The sequence below is a fragment of the Podarcis bocagei genome (genome assembly GCF_964188305.1).
Source record: "Podarcis bocagei genome assembly, chromosome: 3".
In the NCBI taxonomy this organism is placed as follows: domain Eukaryota; kingdom Metazoa; phylum Chordata; class Lepidosauria; order Squamata; family Lacertidae; genus Podarcis; species Podarcis bocagei.
In genome coordinates this window covers 92,955,140-92,971,508 of record NC_138127.1, presented here as the reverse complement: position 1 = coordinate 92,971,508, position 16,369 = coordinate 92,955,140, and the positions used below count along the sequence as shown (strand labels likewise).

At 41.1% G+C, this 16,369-nt stretch overlaps 2 protein-coding genes across 13 annotated transcripts in view; one reads left to right on the top strand and one right to left on the bottom strand.

Moving 5' to 3' along the window:
* Positions 1–15,100, top strand: part of BCL2L11 (BCL2 like 11) — a 46,698-nt gene extending 31,598 nt beyond the window's left edge. For all 4 annotated transcript variants that reach the window (XM_081188859.1, XM_081188858.1, XM_081188856.1 and 1 more), the window contains one exon: positions 9,133–15,100. In XM_081188859.1, the coding sequence (XP_081044985.1) occupies positions 9,133–9,281 (149 nt within the window). In that variant the 3' untranslated portion in view covers positions 9,282–15,100. The remainder of the gene's footprint in view (positions 1–9,132) is intronic.
* The window catches only part of LOC308584140 (uncharacterized protein), a 301,938-nt gene that overhangs the window by 42,678 nt on the left and 242,891 nt on the right, over positions 1–16,369 (bottom strand). The gene's annotated exons all lie outside the window — the stretch shown is intronic.

Here is a 16,369-nt window from a genome sequence, read left to right as displayed (position 1 = left end):
ATATCAATAGAAGAACCCCTAGAAAGGATAAACATAGTTATGGGCTTAATGGAGGAATTTGGGAGACTATCTGGGTTTAGACTAAACAAAACAAAAACAAAAATGTTGGTAAAGAACTTAGACGAACAATCGAAAAGCAAAATTGAGTTGGAATCAGGAATAAAGACATCAAAAAAGGTTAAATATTTGGGCATCTGGGTCTCAACTAAAAACATAAACCTAGTGGAGGATAATTACAATAGAATTTGGAAAGAATGTAAAAGAGACCTAGACAGCTGGAGCAGATTACACCTCTCATGGGAGGGGAGAATGGCCGCCATTAAGATGAACATTCTCCCAAAAATGATATTCCTATTCCAAAATATCCCAGTAATCAGGGGCACAACAATGTTTAAAGACTGGCAGAGGACCCTTTCCAGATTCATCTGGCAGGGTAAAAGGGCCAGAATTAAATATAAGTTGCTCACTGACAGAAGAGATAGAGGCGGTTTTGGGGTTCCCAATTTACAACTATATTATGAGGCTTCGTGTCTTTGCTGGGTTAAGGAGTGGATAGTTTTGGAAAACACCGACTTGTTGGATTTGGAAGGTTTTAATGCTAGGTTTGGGTGGCACGCGTACCTTTGGCATGATAAGGGGAGAGTGCATAAAAGTTTTTCTAATCACATTATAAGAGGGGCGTTGCTAGAGGTATGGAACAGATGTAAGAACTTGATAGAAAAGGACACCCCATTGTGGTTGTCACCCATTGATATCCTAGCAATTAAAAAATTAAATATGGAAGGTAAAAGGTGGACATATGCCGAGCTCTTGAAAAGATCTGAGAAAGGATGGGAAATTAGACCTTATGAGGAGTTAAAAGACAAATTATTGGGGTGGATACATTTCCATCAAATTAACTCTTTATGGAACGAGCATAAAAAAGCCGGAATGAGTAAGAACAAGTCCAAATTCCAATTAGAAATAATAGAAGGGAAGTCCAAAATCTTAACCAAAATGTACAATCAACTATTAGATTGGGACACAAAGGATGAGGAAATCAAGGAGGTCATGATTAAGTGGGCCATTGACCTAGGACACCCCCTAGATTATGAAAAATGGAAAAAATTATGGAATAGGGATATGAAATTTTCAGCATGTGTCGGTCTCCGAGAAAACATGGAAAAGATGATGTACCGATGGTACATCACCCCAACAAAATTAGCTAAAATGTATAAAACCGGAGACAAGACCTGTTGGAAATGTAAAAAGAAAGAGGGAGACTTCCTTCACATGTGGTGGTCCTGTGAGGAAGTAAAGAAATTCTGGGGTGCTGTCTATGATGAACTAAAAAAGATCCTAAAGTATACCTTTCCAAAAAAACCTGAGGCGTTCCTCCTGGGAATGGTGGGAAACGAGATTAATAAAAACGATCAAACCCTATTTCAATACGCGACAGTAGCCGCTAGGATACTGCTAGCGCAGAATTGGAAAAAACCCAGCATACCTACAATCAAGGACTGGCAAACTAAGTTAATTGAATACATTGATTTGGCAATAATGACTCAGAAGATAAGGCAACAGAAAAATATTAAATTTATTGATGACTGGAAAAATTTTTTTTCATACATAGAGACAATGTCAGGAAACATCAAAATCACAATAGGTATAATATAAAAATCGTGAAGTAGAATATGCGGGTTAATAAAGACACTGCGATACATATGGTTCAGATAGAGGTCACGTTGTGGTGGTGGTGAAGTCAAACAATGTAAATGAATGTATATTGATTTTTGTATCTGTTTTGTATCTGTTTATTTTTCTCTGTTTTGTTTTTATTAATAAGGTATATGTGTTTTTTAGATGTTGGATCATAATAAAAAATTTTAACGTCAAAAAAAAAAAAAGATGATCATGGTGTGAAGCTATGAGAAAGATGACAATGTCTGCAGCTTTTTAGTATTAAAAAAAGGCAAGTGCAGGTCTCATAATAGTCAAACCTGGAGTCTACCAGTGAAACCGAATGTTGGAGAATGAGGGCAGACACAAAAGGATGTTATTCTTCACACAGCGCATGATTAAACTATGGAATTCAATACTACAATATTATATAGCGACCAGTATGGATGGTTTTGGGGACGCGGGTGGCGCTGTGGGTTAAACCACAGAGCCTAGGACTTGCCGATCTGAAGGTCGGCGGTTCGAATCCCCGCGACGGGGTGAGCTCCCGTTGCTCGGTCCCCGCTCCTGCCAACCTAGCAGTTTGAAAGCACCTTAAAGTGCAAGTAGATAAATAGGTACCACTCCGGCGGGAAGGTAAATGGCGTTTCCATGCTCTGCTCTGGTTCGCCAGAAGCGGCTTAGTCATGCTGGCCACATGACCCGGAAGCTGTACGCCTGCTCCCTCGGCCAATAAAGCGAGATGAGCGCCGCAACCCCAGAGTTGTCCACGATTGGACCTAGTGGTCAGGGGTCCCTTTACCTTTATGGATGGTTTTAAAAGGGGCTTGGACAAATTCATGGAGGACAAGGCTATCAATGGTTTATGACTAGTTCCAGTGTCTGAGGCACTATTCCTCTGAAATCCCAGTTGCTGGGGAACATCTGCATCTGGGCTTCTCATGGGCATCTGGTTGGCCAGTGTGGAAAAGATGCTGGACAAGAATGGGCCTTTGGTTTGATCCAGCAAGGCTCTTTCTTGCAAGGAAATATGGTTGAGATGAGATACCTAATCCTCCACCCCAAAAAACTATTGGGGCTTGGTTGTGGGATGGGGAAGCTGCCAGGGGACAAGGAAAGAAGGGTTAACCTGCCAGCTGCCACTTTCCCCCTCCAGATGCCCCTGTGTTATTTGCATCACTGGTTAAACCAATTTGAGTGATTTTCCAGGCTGCAATTTTCAACTTAAGAAATATTTCCTCAATAGTGTTTTGCTTCCCGTTAGCTATTTGTTTTGGCTAAACTTCTCCGGCTGTTTAGTATGTTTTATATTTAGCTCCTTCCCGTTTTTCACGCCTTTATTTTGGACTATGTAGCTTTTTTGTTCAGCTGGCAAAGCTTCACACACCTGATTTGTCACACATCAAAATAACGTGCAGAAGGAGTGTTCCGTAATGAACTGTTGTGATGAGTCATTTGGTTTACATATGAATTGGGTTTTAGACAGCTTTTTGGTTTCCTCATTCATATCTGGAAACTTGAGTAGAATGTGCTGCTAAATGTTACTACTGATAACAATAGTAAACTCACAGGAGACTTCAGAAAGAACGAGTGGCTGTCAAGGTCTGTTTTTGTTTCCTATGCACCTGCTTCCCTGGATTGAACTTGCAGATTGTTTTGATTTGGGTATTTCTTCATTCCACTGTTGTGCCAGTCCAGACACTTGTATGCAGAGGTGATTAAGGCCCAGAAGTTAACTCATGGGAGGCTGCTTACTTGAGAGAATTGCAGCTAATCCAGTCGGGTTCTAAGTGCATGCTTCGGCTCTCTGAGAACATCTTTAAAGTTCCTCAGTGACCATGGCAAATTCAGCATAGTCTGTATGAGCTGAGACTAGCAGCACATGGGGACATGGCAGGAGTTAACCTAATTGTAAAGTCTGAAAACATATAGTCTTGCAGTAACCTTGCACCAGCGGTTTGGAAAAGTACGTACAAATGATTGGGGTTTATTGGAGACTACTTTGTTGCTTAGCAGTTCTTTTAATTTTTTTTTGTAGTAGCCATCTTACTCGACTCTTATTCCTTTCCTTGCTGCCTATGTATGCTCATTGCTACATGTTGGCTCTTCTTTCTTGCCACTTGCTGCTATTTCAACCTATTCCACTATTAATTTAAAGCAAATTAAATATATTGAAAGACTGAAGCCTTCCTTGAATCTGGACCCAGGACTTGGGACATGCCTTGACCTGAATTTTCTTATGCAGGTAAGACTTGAAGGGAGTAAAATTCTGCTCCCAGGCCATGATTTGTTTGACCGAGGTCGTCTGTAGGCCTAAAATTGCACGTGCTTTCAGCTCTACCTCACAGTGTTATAGAGGGCCTCTGAGCAGCTCCTGGGTCACACAAGCATGCCCATGTACAGGGAAGATCTGAGGTTAGATTTTCTTGATGCAGTTTCTCTTCTGATTTGATCTGCCTGCATGGCTACAGACTTCTTGCTTGAGCAAGGCCAAATTAAGTGTTCCTCTTTTCTGTAGGGCCATCACAGGGCCTGAGGGATCCATTCTGAGAGAGAAAATAACTCCATGGCCTTCTTTTCGGAACTGCTTTCTTACCCAACAGCGACTATTTTTCTTTCATTTTACTTTTGTATACAGCTGTGTGGAACCTCTTCCTAATATTGAGCTAGAATTGGATCAGCAATAACCATCTCGGATGGTTAAGCAACTTCCAAGGTTTCCTTAAGTTCAGGTTTGTGACGGTATACCCTCCCTCCCTCTTTTACCTGCCTGGAACCTGAAGGATAGTTTCACTCTTCTCTCCCTCCCAGAGCCCCAGCTTTTCTGCTTAGTTCACTTCATTAATAATACTATTCTCAGCTTGTACCAAATTTAAATGGCGGCCTCATTTTCTACTGCCAAAGTGAAGCTCGATTTTCTAGCATTCTCTGTAACAGAATGTATAACTGCTGCTAACCCTGCAGTTGTATGCACTGTCTTCAATGGGACTTATTCCATCAGCCAGAATTGCAAACATCCACTGATTTTGACTTTACACAGATGTGTTGTTGTTTTGTTGCACTTGAGTGGCTGTATTTCTGTCTTGTGTCAAGCACAAGACAGACTGGAAATATGGTCCACCTGTGTCCTTCTGTCTGCTTCCCCTTAGACTTCCAGCTTGTAGGGTTGGTCTTTGAGATAGTGTTGGAATCATAGGGGCTGGCTTCTCGGTTCTTTCAAGAAGCTTTGGGTCTTTTATTTATGCCATTTCTATCCCTCCTGTGTTTCATGGAATTCAAGAAGAAACACTTAGAGTTCTCAGGCAGGATTTGACCAGTTCTAGCCAGTCCTGCTGAGCTTTTTCAGGGTTGCTGAATTACATGCTTCAACCCATTCAAAATCTCTTGTAGCTGAAGGAAAGAAGACTAAAGGAGTGCAGAAAATGTATTAATCCAAAATAATTCAGGATCTCTTGTACCAGTCTTCTGAATCTTTGACCTTTGTGAATCTATTAGTTGTCTGTCTTCCGTGTGTAGCTACATTTTGCACCAGCCATTCCCCTAAAGAAGTAATGAGTTGGGATTTTGACCTGGTTCTGACACTTATACAGGTGGTGACAGTATTCACATGGTGGAGAAGCTAGAATGTCTGATTTGCATGAATCTTCCCTGTTGTTTTTGGGAGGGGGCAGAGATCTCATGTATTGGATGTCTCTGCAGAGCACTTAGGTCATGATATATGCCATCAGGCGCAGGAGGGCATACTCATCACTCTTGCATCTTGTAGGGACTTTTGGCACCCCTGTATCAGAAAAGGTGTTGCAGTTTTCTGTGTACCTTTTTAAAATAGTATTTGTATCAGCTTTTGGTGTCATCACTGTCTTGTGGCTTCCCACATGCTGAACTTCATTGGGTAATAATATCCTTTTCAATCTTTCTGCTGCCTTAGATTACTCCACTTAGGGTTGCATGGAAAGGGTTGCCATCTCTTGTCCCACAAGCACACACACACACAGCAACTTAAAATAATGCCTTTATGATTTGAAAATAAACTTATGAAAGGCTAATTATGGAACAATCCCATACATTTGAGATAAAAATCACAAGCTGTTGTTAGAGTGCCTCTACAGGAATTGCAGACACGAAACTGATTTCCTCCCATCTTGTTATGCAGAAGTGGAGGGGAAGTGCCTTGGTCTTATCGCAGTCCCATTATGTCAGGTGAATCGGGGCACGGGCTTGGTCAGGCAAACTCAGCAGCAGCTGCTGCTGTCTTGTTCAGCCTTTGGAAATGTTAGCAGGATTCTTTATGCAGCTCAACTTTTGCTTAGCTTGAAAACCCAAAGAAGTGTCTTGTGGCATAACAGTTAGCCGTAGTTAAGTCGTAGCTCCTTCTGGTTTTCCCCAAGTGCTCTTCTTTCATGCTTTTTCCCAGCTGAAACATGGTCCTAGCCTCTGGATTTAACATATACAGCGGTCTTACGGCACTTTAAAGTTTTAACAGTGGTGTCTAATGAAGTGGGTTCTAGCCCACAAAAACTTAAGCCACAACAAATCTGCTAATCTTATAAGGCACTGCAAGATTCTTCTGCGCGTGTGTCAATGTAGCTAACCCTCTGAACTGGTCTTCTAAGGCTCCCTTCTACACACATCTGTATGGTTCCAACCATGTGTACCATACATTTGCCACATGTGCCTATGACATTATTTTATTGTATATGTAAAACTTTGGGCCACCTTGCACATTACACTTCTATCTTGAAACAATGTTTTTTTAAAAAAGGAATAGAAAGTAAAATTACTAGCATGATACACCATCTGGTTAGCTTCCTTGTTTCCTTCAGGCTGTGGCGCTTACCTAAAGTTGAGCGCAGTGAACATGTTAATATGTGACCCGCCATACTTTGCATTACGTGGCTGCATCTTTTCTAATATATCTGCTTGCATATTTTTATACCCCAAACTGAACCAACTAGTGTTTACACAGGTGGAGTCACTTGAGAATAATTTAGAGGTTCACTAGTTCATTAGCTCTGGCACATATTGCCTATAGCTTTATTTAGGCTCTTGGCACAAACGACGCCAAATCACTGGTTTCTCAGATAAATTATAGCTACCAGATTTCATCCTTTGGGAATCTCTTAACATTTTCGAGAGTCAACAATTTGGACAATGACACAATTATACTCTGAGAATACCATCCTGTTTTTGGCTTCCCCTTTTCTCCTTCTGTGTGTGCTACCAGATCTCATAAATTATATACCATTTTGTTTCTTGTAACAAACCTCACATAAAACTTAGCGACAGTGAATTAAGCAGTGTAGAACAAGATTAAATATAGCGACAGTTGCTTTAGTCCCAGCGCTGAGGGTGCTTAAGCATTCCACAAACAGATTTCTTTACTTCTAGTTATAAGCGTGTAGAAAACTGACAGCCAGGTGGGCAAGTGTGGCTAGTTGCTGGGGTGGGAGTGGGGATTTGTGTAGCAGGGTAGGTGAGCTTCTTATGAGTGTTCATCTCAGCAGGGCAGGGGCTGCATTGGGACAGAGGGTGGAATGCCAAAATAGTCAGGTAAAAGGGAATAAACACGGGTCTGTACAAGTGTTTTTCTTTGCTAAGTGCAATCTCCTTGAAAGCTGGGGCGAGGAGCCTTTGGCCCTCCAAATGTTGAAGGGTGTTAGGAGTCCCAGTAAGAACTGGAGGACCACAGGTTTCCCGTTCCTGCTTTAAGGCATGTTGTGTGTCTTTGTGAGTGTATACTCACTCAGGATACATGGACAGCAGCTATCACTGCCTGTAAATGGTGGTGGAAAATCTAAACTGCAAGGACAGGAGGCAAACCGCAGACACCCTGCTATCTAATGATAATTTTTTTCATGCTTTGCTGAGTGTCCCCCAAGTAGATCCATTTCTCATTAACAGGATGCATTTCTCTTACACCCTACATGATTACGAAAGTCATTTGATCTCAAATGCATTTACATGGAAGGATGTTCCACTGGAATCAGTGGAATGCAAAAACCAAGCAGAGGCATTTTGATGCTGCTGTTTACGCTTCTATCTTTTGTTGCAGCCAGAGGTGCTACTATCAGATGTTTATAAGTGGATACAGTGTTGCTCTCTTATGTATGTGGCATAGATACTGTGTTGGTTAGAGATGGACAGCACCCTCCAATTTCTGCTTTGTAGCATGAGCAGACTTAGGGGTGTTGCCCCCAAGGCAGAGGGAGGAGAGGGAGGTACAGCCCTTCAACTTTGTTCCCTCCTTGAAGTCAGTTGCAGCTCAATGCCAATTCCTATTTAGATAATAGATTCTCACTTTTTAATGTTAAAACAAGCAGTGTTTTATTATTAATACTCCTATTAGTAGCAGTATTTATAGAATACTCCCCCCCCCCGAGTGGTCAGAACACTTTGCATATGGTGTCCTGGTAATCCTTGCGACAACTCTGTGTGAGAGACCACTGTAATATTGAGAGAGAGAGAGAGAGAGAGAGAGAGAGAGTGGCGGGTCGTCTGAGGCCACCTGCCTCCACTGAATTCATGGCTGGGCTGGAATGTGATCTTGGGGTTTATAGCTCAGGCTGTTCAAGAGCTTATGTACTGTAGTGACTGGTTCACACGATGTGTGTACAGTATATTGAACTAGGTGCTTACACGGGATGCTTAAATTTAAAAGTGCAAGGACAGAACTGCTAAGGGGGAAAGGACACAGAGAAGGAGAGAGCAAGCATGTTTCCATGCTCACAGGTGAGAAAAAGCAGTAAGTTCTGCTCATGTATTTGCATTTGCATTTAAAGAATTGCTTGTATCCCACTTCAGATAGTTTCCCAGAGCAGCAAACAGTAAAAAAACCCAAAAAACCATCTCAATTAAGGCAGACTATCTGAATAAAAGTAAATACAGCAAAACACAGTGTGTGTCAAAACATAAAACAAGTAAAAGCCAAATTCATGTCAAGACAGCATAAATCTTAATAAATCCGTAGCAATTAATACAGGAACAGGATTCCTCATCTTGGCCTTATTATCCCCATCTAATCAGCAGAGGCTAATTTTCACATAAATAACATTGTTAGGTCAATAAATATTAAACTTTTATGTCATGTAGGCTACTTGTGATCACATGCACATATGCTGTTATCTCCTTTTCAAACAACATGATAGTTCTTTTGATTACAATGCGCAAGTTGAAGTGTGGCCAAGTAGGTGATGCTAAACACCCAAAACTCAAATAAAAGCTAACTGGTTGTTTTATTATCTCACTGTGTACAGAACATCAATCTTAGCCACTTGAGCACCTGTCAGAACGACTTGTGGTGCCAACATATAACAGTGCCATCATGTCATGCTTGGCCCTGGCATAGCTTTTGCAGTTTCCTATCCTAACTGTGCTAGTATAGCAATTCCTGTGCTTGGCATATAAATTCGTTAATTATTACTGCCAGACAGGAAAGCTTCGTGAATTAAAAGAACCTCTCATTTCCTCTTGCAGGGTTTCTTGGATTACCAAGCAGTAAACCACCAGATCATAATTTTGCGCCTGTTGCATTACATCGTCCGCCTCATATGGAGAATGCAGTGACTAATGCGCCAAGAGGCAGCTTGGGATTGTTTACTCGTTTCCAGCGACAGCAACCTTGAACACAATGTCTTTGGTCTCTGGGTGCAGGTAACAGGCCTTTCTTGACCTCGGACACATCCAGCAAATGAAAAGGAGCAGAAGGACTCCATATCAGGCGGTTTGGACCTCTTTGTGGTTTCTTTTGAGGAAAGCAAGTTTTTTAAATGGATATTTGGAAATGGACCACCTTTTTAAGAAACAGGATTTCATCTGAAAGTAGAGCTAACTTTGTTTTGTTGAAAGTTCTTTAAAAAAAGAAAGAAAAGAACCTTGCTTATATTGCAGCTTTCAAGAAAATCATTGAATCCTGTTCTCATTTGGAAACTTGTGGGTTGCTATTATACCTTGCAACAGAATTGTCTGAGCCAGCTCCTTTGTAAAGCTGTCTTAGTTTTTATATCACATACTTCCTGTTCAAAATCTTTCCAAGCAGTGAGAAGACAGACTGGTAATTTCTGTGCTACCTAAAATTCACCTATCCTTGTACATTATTCACAGAAGAAGTTTGGGGTGGGGGTGGGGTGGGGTGGGGAGTACATCCATCTGCTGTTTAAGCACCATTTTTAATCTTCTGTTGGGTGAAGCAGTTGCATCTTGCAGCCCAGAAGGAGAACTCTTGAATTTGCTTTGGAAGTTGAAATTAAACTGTGAAAGTTTTAATGTTCCAAATAATGTCACCAGGTTGCCTTTTACAATTTTCTTCCTTTATAATTTGTATAGATAAGTCTGTATTCTATGACATATACTGAAGGTGGGGGGGAGGGGGGATGTAGCAATAAGTCATTGTATGTGGGTGAAAGCAGTTCCTATGCCTGTGCAATATTGCCCAAAGTTGTTAGCAACAGGGTCCTACTGCATAATTTCAGGCACTGTTTTGATCCTCACTTTGGTATATTTCTCTTTGGTTTTTTTTAAATCCAGTCTTTGCGTTTTGTATTGTTTATTTTTTTTAAGCACTCTGGATTTTGTTAATTGCTGCCTTTGTTTTTAAATAATATGAGAGATGACCGAGCAACCATAATGTGGAATGTAAAAGGACTACTGACTCGCTGCCTGGGTTTGAGGACAACAGCAGCACAGTATTCAGAGGGTGAAAACTCCAACAAAAGAAAGAGCAGGAACAAATTTTATTCCAGAAAAAAAGACCTTTTAACAAGTGGCACCTATTCCACCTCCCTTTCCTAAGGTGCCAATAGGTGATTGGCTGCATTTATCTAATATGAGTTAGCTACTTTGTTTTGTGATGTTCCTTAATTAGGGCTACTTGTAATGTGATAAGAAAAACAAAAAGCCGGATCAAGGGCAACCTGCTGCAAACAGCTGAATTGTGCAACATATTGAATTGTGCAGGTTGTTTCTGTAAGCCATAAAGGGGAGCGGTAAGGATTGATAATTCCCAAACTGTAGGGTGGGGCACAGTGGTATGCCATAGCAAAGGACTGAAATACGTCTGGTAAACTTAAGTCACTATGCTGGTCTGGGGAGAGTCCTGCGCATCTTTAATTCCCTCCTCTGTCCCTTTTACCCAATTTATCTGTCAGTTTATGGGAAGAGGGAGTCTTCTGTGGGAAGGACTTGCTAGGTTCCTTGTCTTGGGTACGCTATGGGCTGCCAGGTACAGGAGAATCCCAGAAAGTATAGGAAGCTGCTTTATACCACTGAGCCAACTAGCTCAGTATTGTCATTCTGACAGACAAGTGTGTAAGGGTTCTTTCTCATCCTTACCTGTAGATACTGGGGATTGAACCTGGAATCTCCTGCACACAGTCCTTCTCTACCTGACTCCTGGCAGGCAGAAGAAGGGGAAATGTAGAGTGGCAGTAAGACCCTCTTAACGGCATCATTCTTTAGTTGTAAGGAGGATGCCTGCCGATTATTGTGGGAGCAGACTGAGAAAATAGGTGTATGGTAAAGCCCCCAATCTTAATCCTAGAAAACACTGTGTCCCATGTAATAAAGGTTTGGGAAATGCTGGGCAGAGCCCTGAAGACTCCCCATGGTCCCTTGCATTCAGATATTACATCACATTTCGGAAGGAGTCTTTCAGACTTAGATTTGCAGTCGAAAAGATTAATAAATTGCTTTTAAAAAGAGCTGAAATTCTCAGGATACTGAATTCTGTACCCTATACCAAATTGGTAAAGAACCACAGTATGCACACAATCCCAAACTTAAATAAAAATGTGCCATTAAAAAAAAATCAAGTAAAATTCCACTAAACCAGATGGCAAACAGTATTGGCACAGATCCTGACTTCCTTTTTTAAAAAAAGAAAAATTTTGCTTCTGTAATATCCTTCATCACGCTTCCTGATGCAATCCCTATATCTCAGAAGTTCCACTGAGTTCAATGAGGCTTATTCCTACGTGCGTAGATTAAAGGATTGCAACCTGAATTGCTTCAGTTTTGGAACATTGTTCATTTCATTTTCCTCCTATAAAATCAAAGCGGTTTAACCTGTGCTGTACCATGTTATGGTAAACTGGTTCATATGTGGATTTGGACTGAGTTTTTACTTTGCTTTGGGAGACAACTGCAAAATGAGCTTCCTGGAACTGCATAGTTGCTTAAAGGTTCTGGTTGCAAGTTCCCCTTATTCCACATAATTTTATTTGGCTATTGATCAGTTACATAAAGTGGTGCAGATACTTTGCATAATACAATGGGTCAGCTGATTCCTGTTTGTAACTCGCTTCCAAATGCTACGTTGCCAATTTCTGGTTTCACCAGTGCCACTGAAAATGTTGTAACCTCTTTTTTAAAAAACTGCAGTCATTTTTGGGCTATATCAAATCCATCCTAAGTGCTATTATGTGCTGGAGAGTTTTGTCAACTTCAGCTCCTATGCCAGTGCCTGCAGATGCATCCCCTGTCCTGAATGTGTCTGCAGTAGATTATAGGATAAATCCAGATGATCGAAATAAGCTTTGGGGTCCCAAGCTAGAAAGAGGCGCAAGCAACAATAAGCTGCTCGCACACATCACCTGGTGCATGTCTGTACAATAGATGGTTAGTAAGATTGATATTGACAGTGCCAAACACCCCTTTGAAAACAAGAGACGAGGAAAGGGTGTGCTAAGATTCTGTCCAAACTGACAGCCATGATCTGACTGTTGCCCGTTCACTGTTGGAAACATCCCTAAGTCTTGCATCCAGGGACAGAGTCCAAACCACTTCATCCTCTTGTGCTTTTGCTATTCCAGATCCAGCCAGGGAATCATGTGCAGAAGAAGTCTTGACTCCTTATCTGTATAGCCCTTATTCGGTCGGGCTGTTCATCTGTAAGCTCCAACGGCGATAATGTGCTAACAAGGGCAAAGCCATGGTAGCTTTGTAGCAGCATTAGTTTCTTAATTTTACTAGCTTTGGTGAACAATGTTGTGGGTTTTCTCCCCAGTTTGTTTTAACATCAAGCAGAAATTGCAACATCACTAATAGTAATTTTGCCTGTATAATTAATTGCATGGTACCCACATAAAGCTGGTTGATTGAAAAAGGCAAGGAAGCGGGCGTTAGTCTTAGACCATTCAAACTGATACTGTGTGATAGAGATTTTTTGTGACATCCAAAAAACCAGGGATACCAAGGATTTCATTTCCAGGTTTAGCAATGTTGATAACACAGCTTTTAAACCGGCAGTTTGCCAGTAATCTTTCAGCATACAATGGGAAACCTGTGTTTTTCACTGGGAATAATTAGAAAGCTCTCTCTTGAGATCCAACTGACTCATATTAGTTGTCATCACTGACCCATCGTGATTCCTTCTAAAATTGTTTCTGCCACCAGAATTAGTTCCCAAGAACTCACCAAAGTGTTTTCTGTTTACTGCTTCTGCATTTGGAGCATTCTAGTTTTAATGCCTTTCTAACACAAAATCCTCCCTGCAGTCATGCTTTCAGTGGTTGGGATCCAGGGAGCTCCAGGCAAGCGCCTGAAGTGGGAGGATTCCCCTGTTCTTCATTGACATGGTTACAGAGAGTATTCTTTAGGAAACCGTAACCTATTAAGAGTGGCTTTTTTGTGGAGGGAGGGAGCTAAGGGAATAAGGAGCTGCTTTGGGAAGGGGGGTCCTGAAAGTCGCAGTGCACTCTCTTCAGACCCCTATAACCTTCCCTCCCCCTTTTCTTATAAGGCTCGGCTGGCCCAGTGCCTTGAGATGTGTACACATTCATATGTGTTAACTGCTAGCATGGGAGTGCAATTAGCTTGCTGCCATGGCTTCAGGCAAACTTAATTGTAAGCCGAAGAAATGTGGTTTTTTTTAATTAAAAAAAAAATTCTGTGAATTATAACATAAATCAGTAAATGGCAAGATATTGGCACTGTGTGGCCCAAACCCAAGCTCTCTTTGTTTTTCCAAGAAATCTCTGCCGGACATTATATCTTAAAATGCTAAATCAAGCAAGGCCCGTTTTAGTTTGTCACAGTTCAGTGCAGGTTTTGTGCCTTGACATCCCCACAGTGTCCACATTAGACTTGTGGGTTTTTTAAAAAAACTTTTTCTAGAAATCCCATTTATATATCTATAACTATATATAATCCTGCCAAAACATTTTATGAAGAATTTTCTTTGGTTGTGGAGAAACCATATTCAAATTTCTTCTTAGTGTCTCCATGCTTTGCCCCCTTTTGAATGATTGTAAATATTTGAGTATTTATTAGATTAGTGCAGTCCTCATCTGAGCCAAATGTCGCCTCTGTGCAATGTTCCCTCTCTTCTTACTATGTCATGTAAGATTTTTTGTACAGCAGCTGAAGTAAAACGGATTGATTTCTCTAAACTTTTTTTTGTAGAATTGACTTTGTTAAATACTGTAGATTCCCCTTTTCTTTGTAATTAATGCACTCTACTGTTCCATAATGCTGTAACTTGTAGAAATGTTGTATATTTATTTTCTGCTTATTTAAGTTCTTGTAAAGTCTTCCCCCCCCCTTTGAATTGTACTTAGTGTATATGGAAATAGTGATTGATCAGTTTAGAGCACTGTCTACTAGTTTATTGCTATTTTAGATGTTGTTTAAACCCCTTGATTTTCTATACAGTGTCTCTTGCCCATCTTTCTCTGTCTTGTTAAAATAATTGAAATATGAAGTGAAGGCAGGGATCAGTTTGATTGGGAAGGGCTTTTACATGTTCAAGGGCCACATCCAGCACTGCATTTGTGGCTTTTAAAAGGAGTTAGTTCCAAATAACTTTCTGAGGACCGAAGGCAGATTACATATTGGTTTTGATAAAGCAACATGCAGTGCTCTGAACTGGTCAGTCTTTTAAAAATGTCCAGGGAGCTTACTCCGGACACCTACTCACAGCATCCCCTCTCAAAAGTAGATTTTTGTTGCAAATTCATTAGGTGCCAGTTCACAATCTTGGTGCTTCCTGTTTCTTCCTACAATTGTGCTTACATTTAAGGGCCGTTAAGAACTTGTCCCTTAGCCTCAGTTTACGTAGCACAGGATATGACTTGTTACCTCATAAATAAGAAGTACCTGCAGTTTATTCAAGAACTACTAAATTTTTAGTGGAAGAGAGACATTTTGCACCCTGGTTTATAGACCACTAGTTACTGTATGACAGCACCATAACATCAGGTACAAACATCAATGTAGCACTGATCTTGTACTGATTAATCACTAACATGTTTCTTAGAACCCAGCATTTTTATGTAGCATTTTTATTGCAGTTTCCCTGGCTTACTTGTGTTTTGCACTGATGAAATTTTGACAGGGTAATTGCCACTTTACTTGTGCAATACTGCTGTAAATAACCGCAGATCTTTTTTTTAAGATACAATCTTTTATGTTCTTAATGAATTTTATATGAATAAAACTTTCAACTATTCATTGTGTACGTTTTTTATTTCAGTTTCTTTCCTAAGTTTGCTTGTTCTTGCACAGTTATAAATGAAACAAAGGCGATGAATTGGGCTTGGACACAATATTATTTGTGCAGACCTCCCTTACATACACTTCCCTTAATGTGCATAATCAGAAGAAAAATCCTTGTAATGGATTGTTCAAGTAACGGAGTTGTCTAAGGCAACTAGCACTTAATTACAGAAACGAGGTACAGAACTAAGCAAAAGGAAAACCATTCAAAGGGCTGCCGAGAGACTGTTGGATATGGTAAAAATGCTGATCTGTTCCCACAGGGAGGGAGACCAGCTGACAGTGTGGTACTTCTTGCTACCCTTGTGGAAAGCTTCAGGGGTCTAGATGTGATAATGGTGGTCTTCCAGCAGAGGTAGTAGTGGGTTGGAGGAGTGTCACAAGGTAGCCTTAGATCTGCAGAATCCAGTGCCCTTCATTCTGCCATTCCCACAGTTCAGGTCTAAAAGGACATGAGCCCCTGGAGCCGCCATGGCTAAAAGGAAGAAAAAGCTGCCTCTGTGCAGCCTGCCCTGCTGCAGCAAACAAGCAAGGTTTTGGATGTTGCAGTAAAACTACCTTGGAATATCTGCCCTGCCAATAGGATTGCTCTGTAAAATGGGATATGGTCAAGGATTATAAGATGAATAGGGCGGAGAGATTTTTCTTCCTTTTATAACATGGTAGAGAAACTGCAGCTCTTATGCCAACTTGATTCCCCAGACCTCCCTATTTGGCCAATCCAACCACTCCCCCCCCCCCCGAAATGCGTCCACCTCCTGTCAGGTGTGGCAGTATCCCCCCCCCATTGATCCCTGTGGGTCAACTTAGATGAGTGGGATGACCTGCCTGTCAGTCACCTGGTGGCATTATACTGTCAGCTGATTGGCAGGTGATTGGTCCTGTCTACTTGTCAAAGCTGGCTGACCAAATGGGGGGTATTAAATATCTAGCCCACCAGGCCCCAAAGGTTCCCTACCCTGCTTTATAATATGATGCTGCCTTGCTTGATTAGCAGTGGGCTCAGGACAAAACTTAAGGAAATCTTATTCCATGCAGTGCATAATTAAGAAGTAACTCGCTAACACAAGATATGACAGTTACTAGCTTGGATGGCATTAGGAAGAAGCATTAAGACAAATTCTTGGAGGATACAGCCCTGCACATGCTTCCTTGCAAGTAAGCACCAATGATTCATATTCCAAAAGTAGACCACGTTTCTATAAATGGATTAGTAGCAACT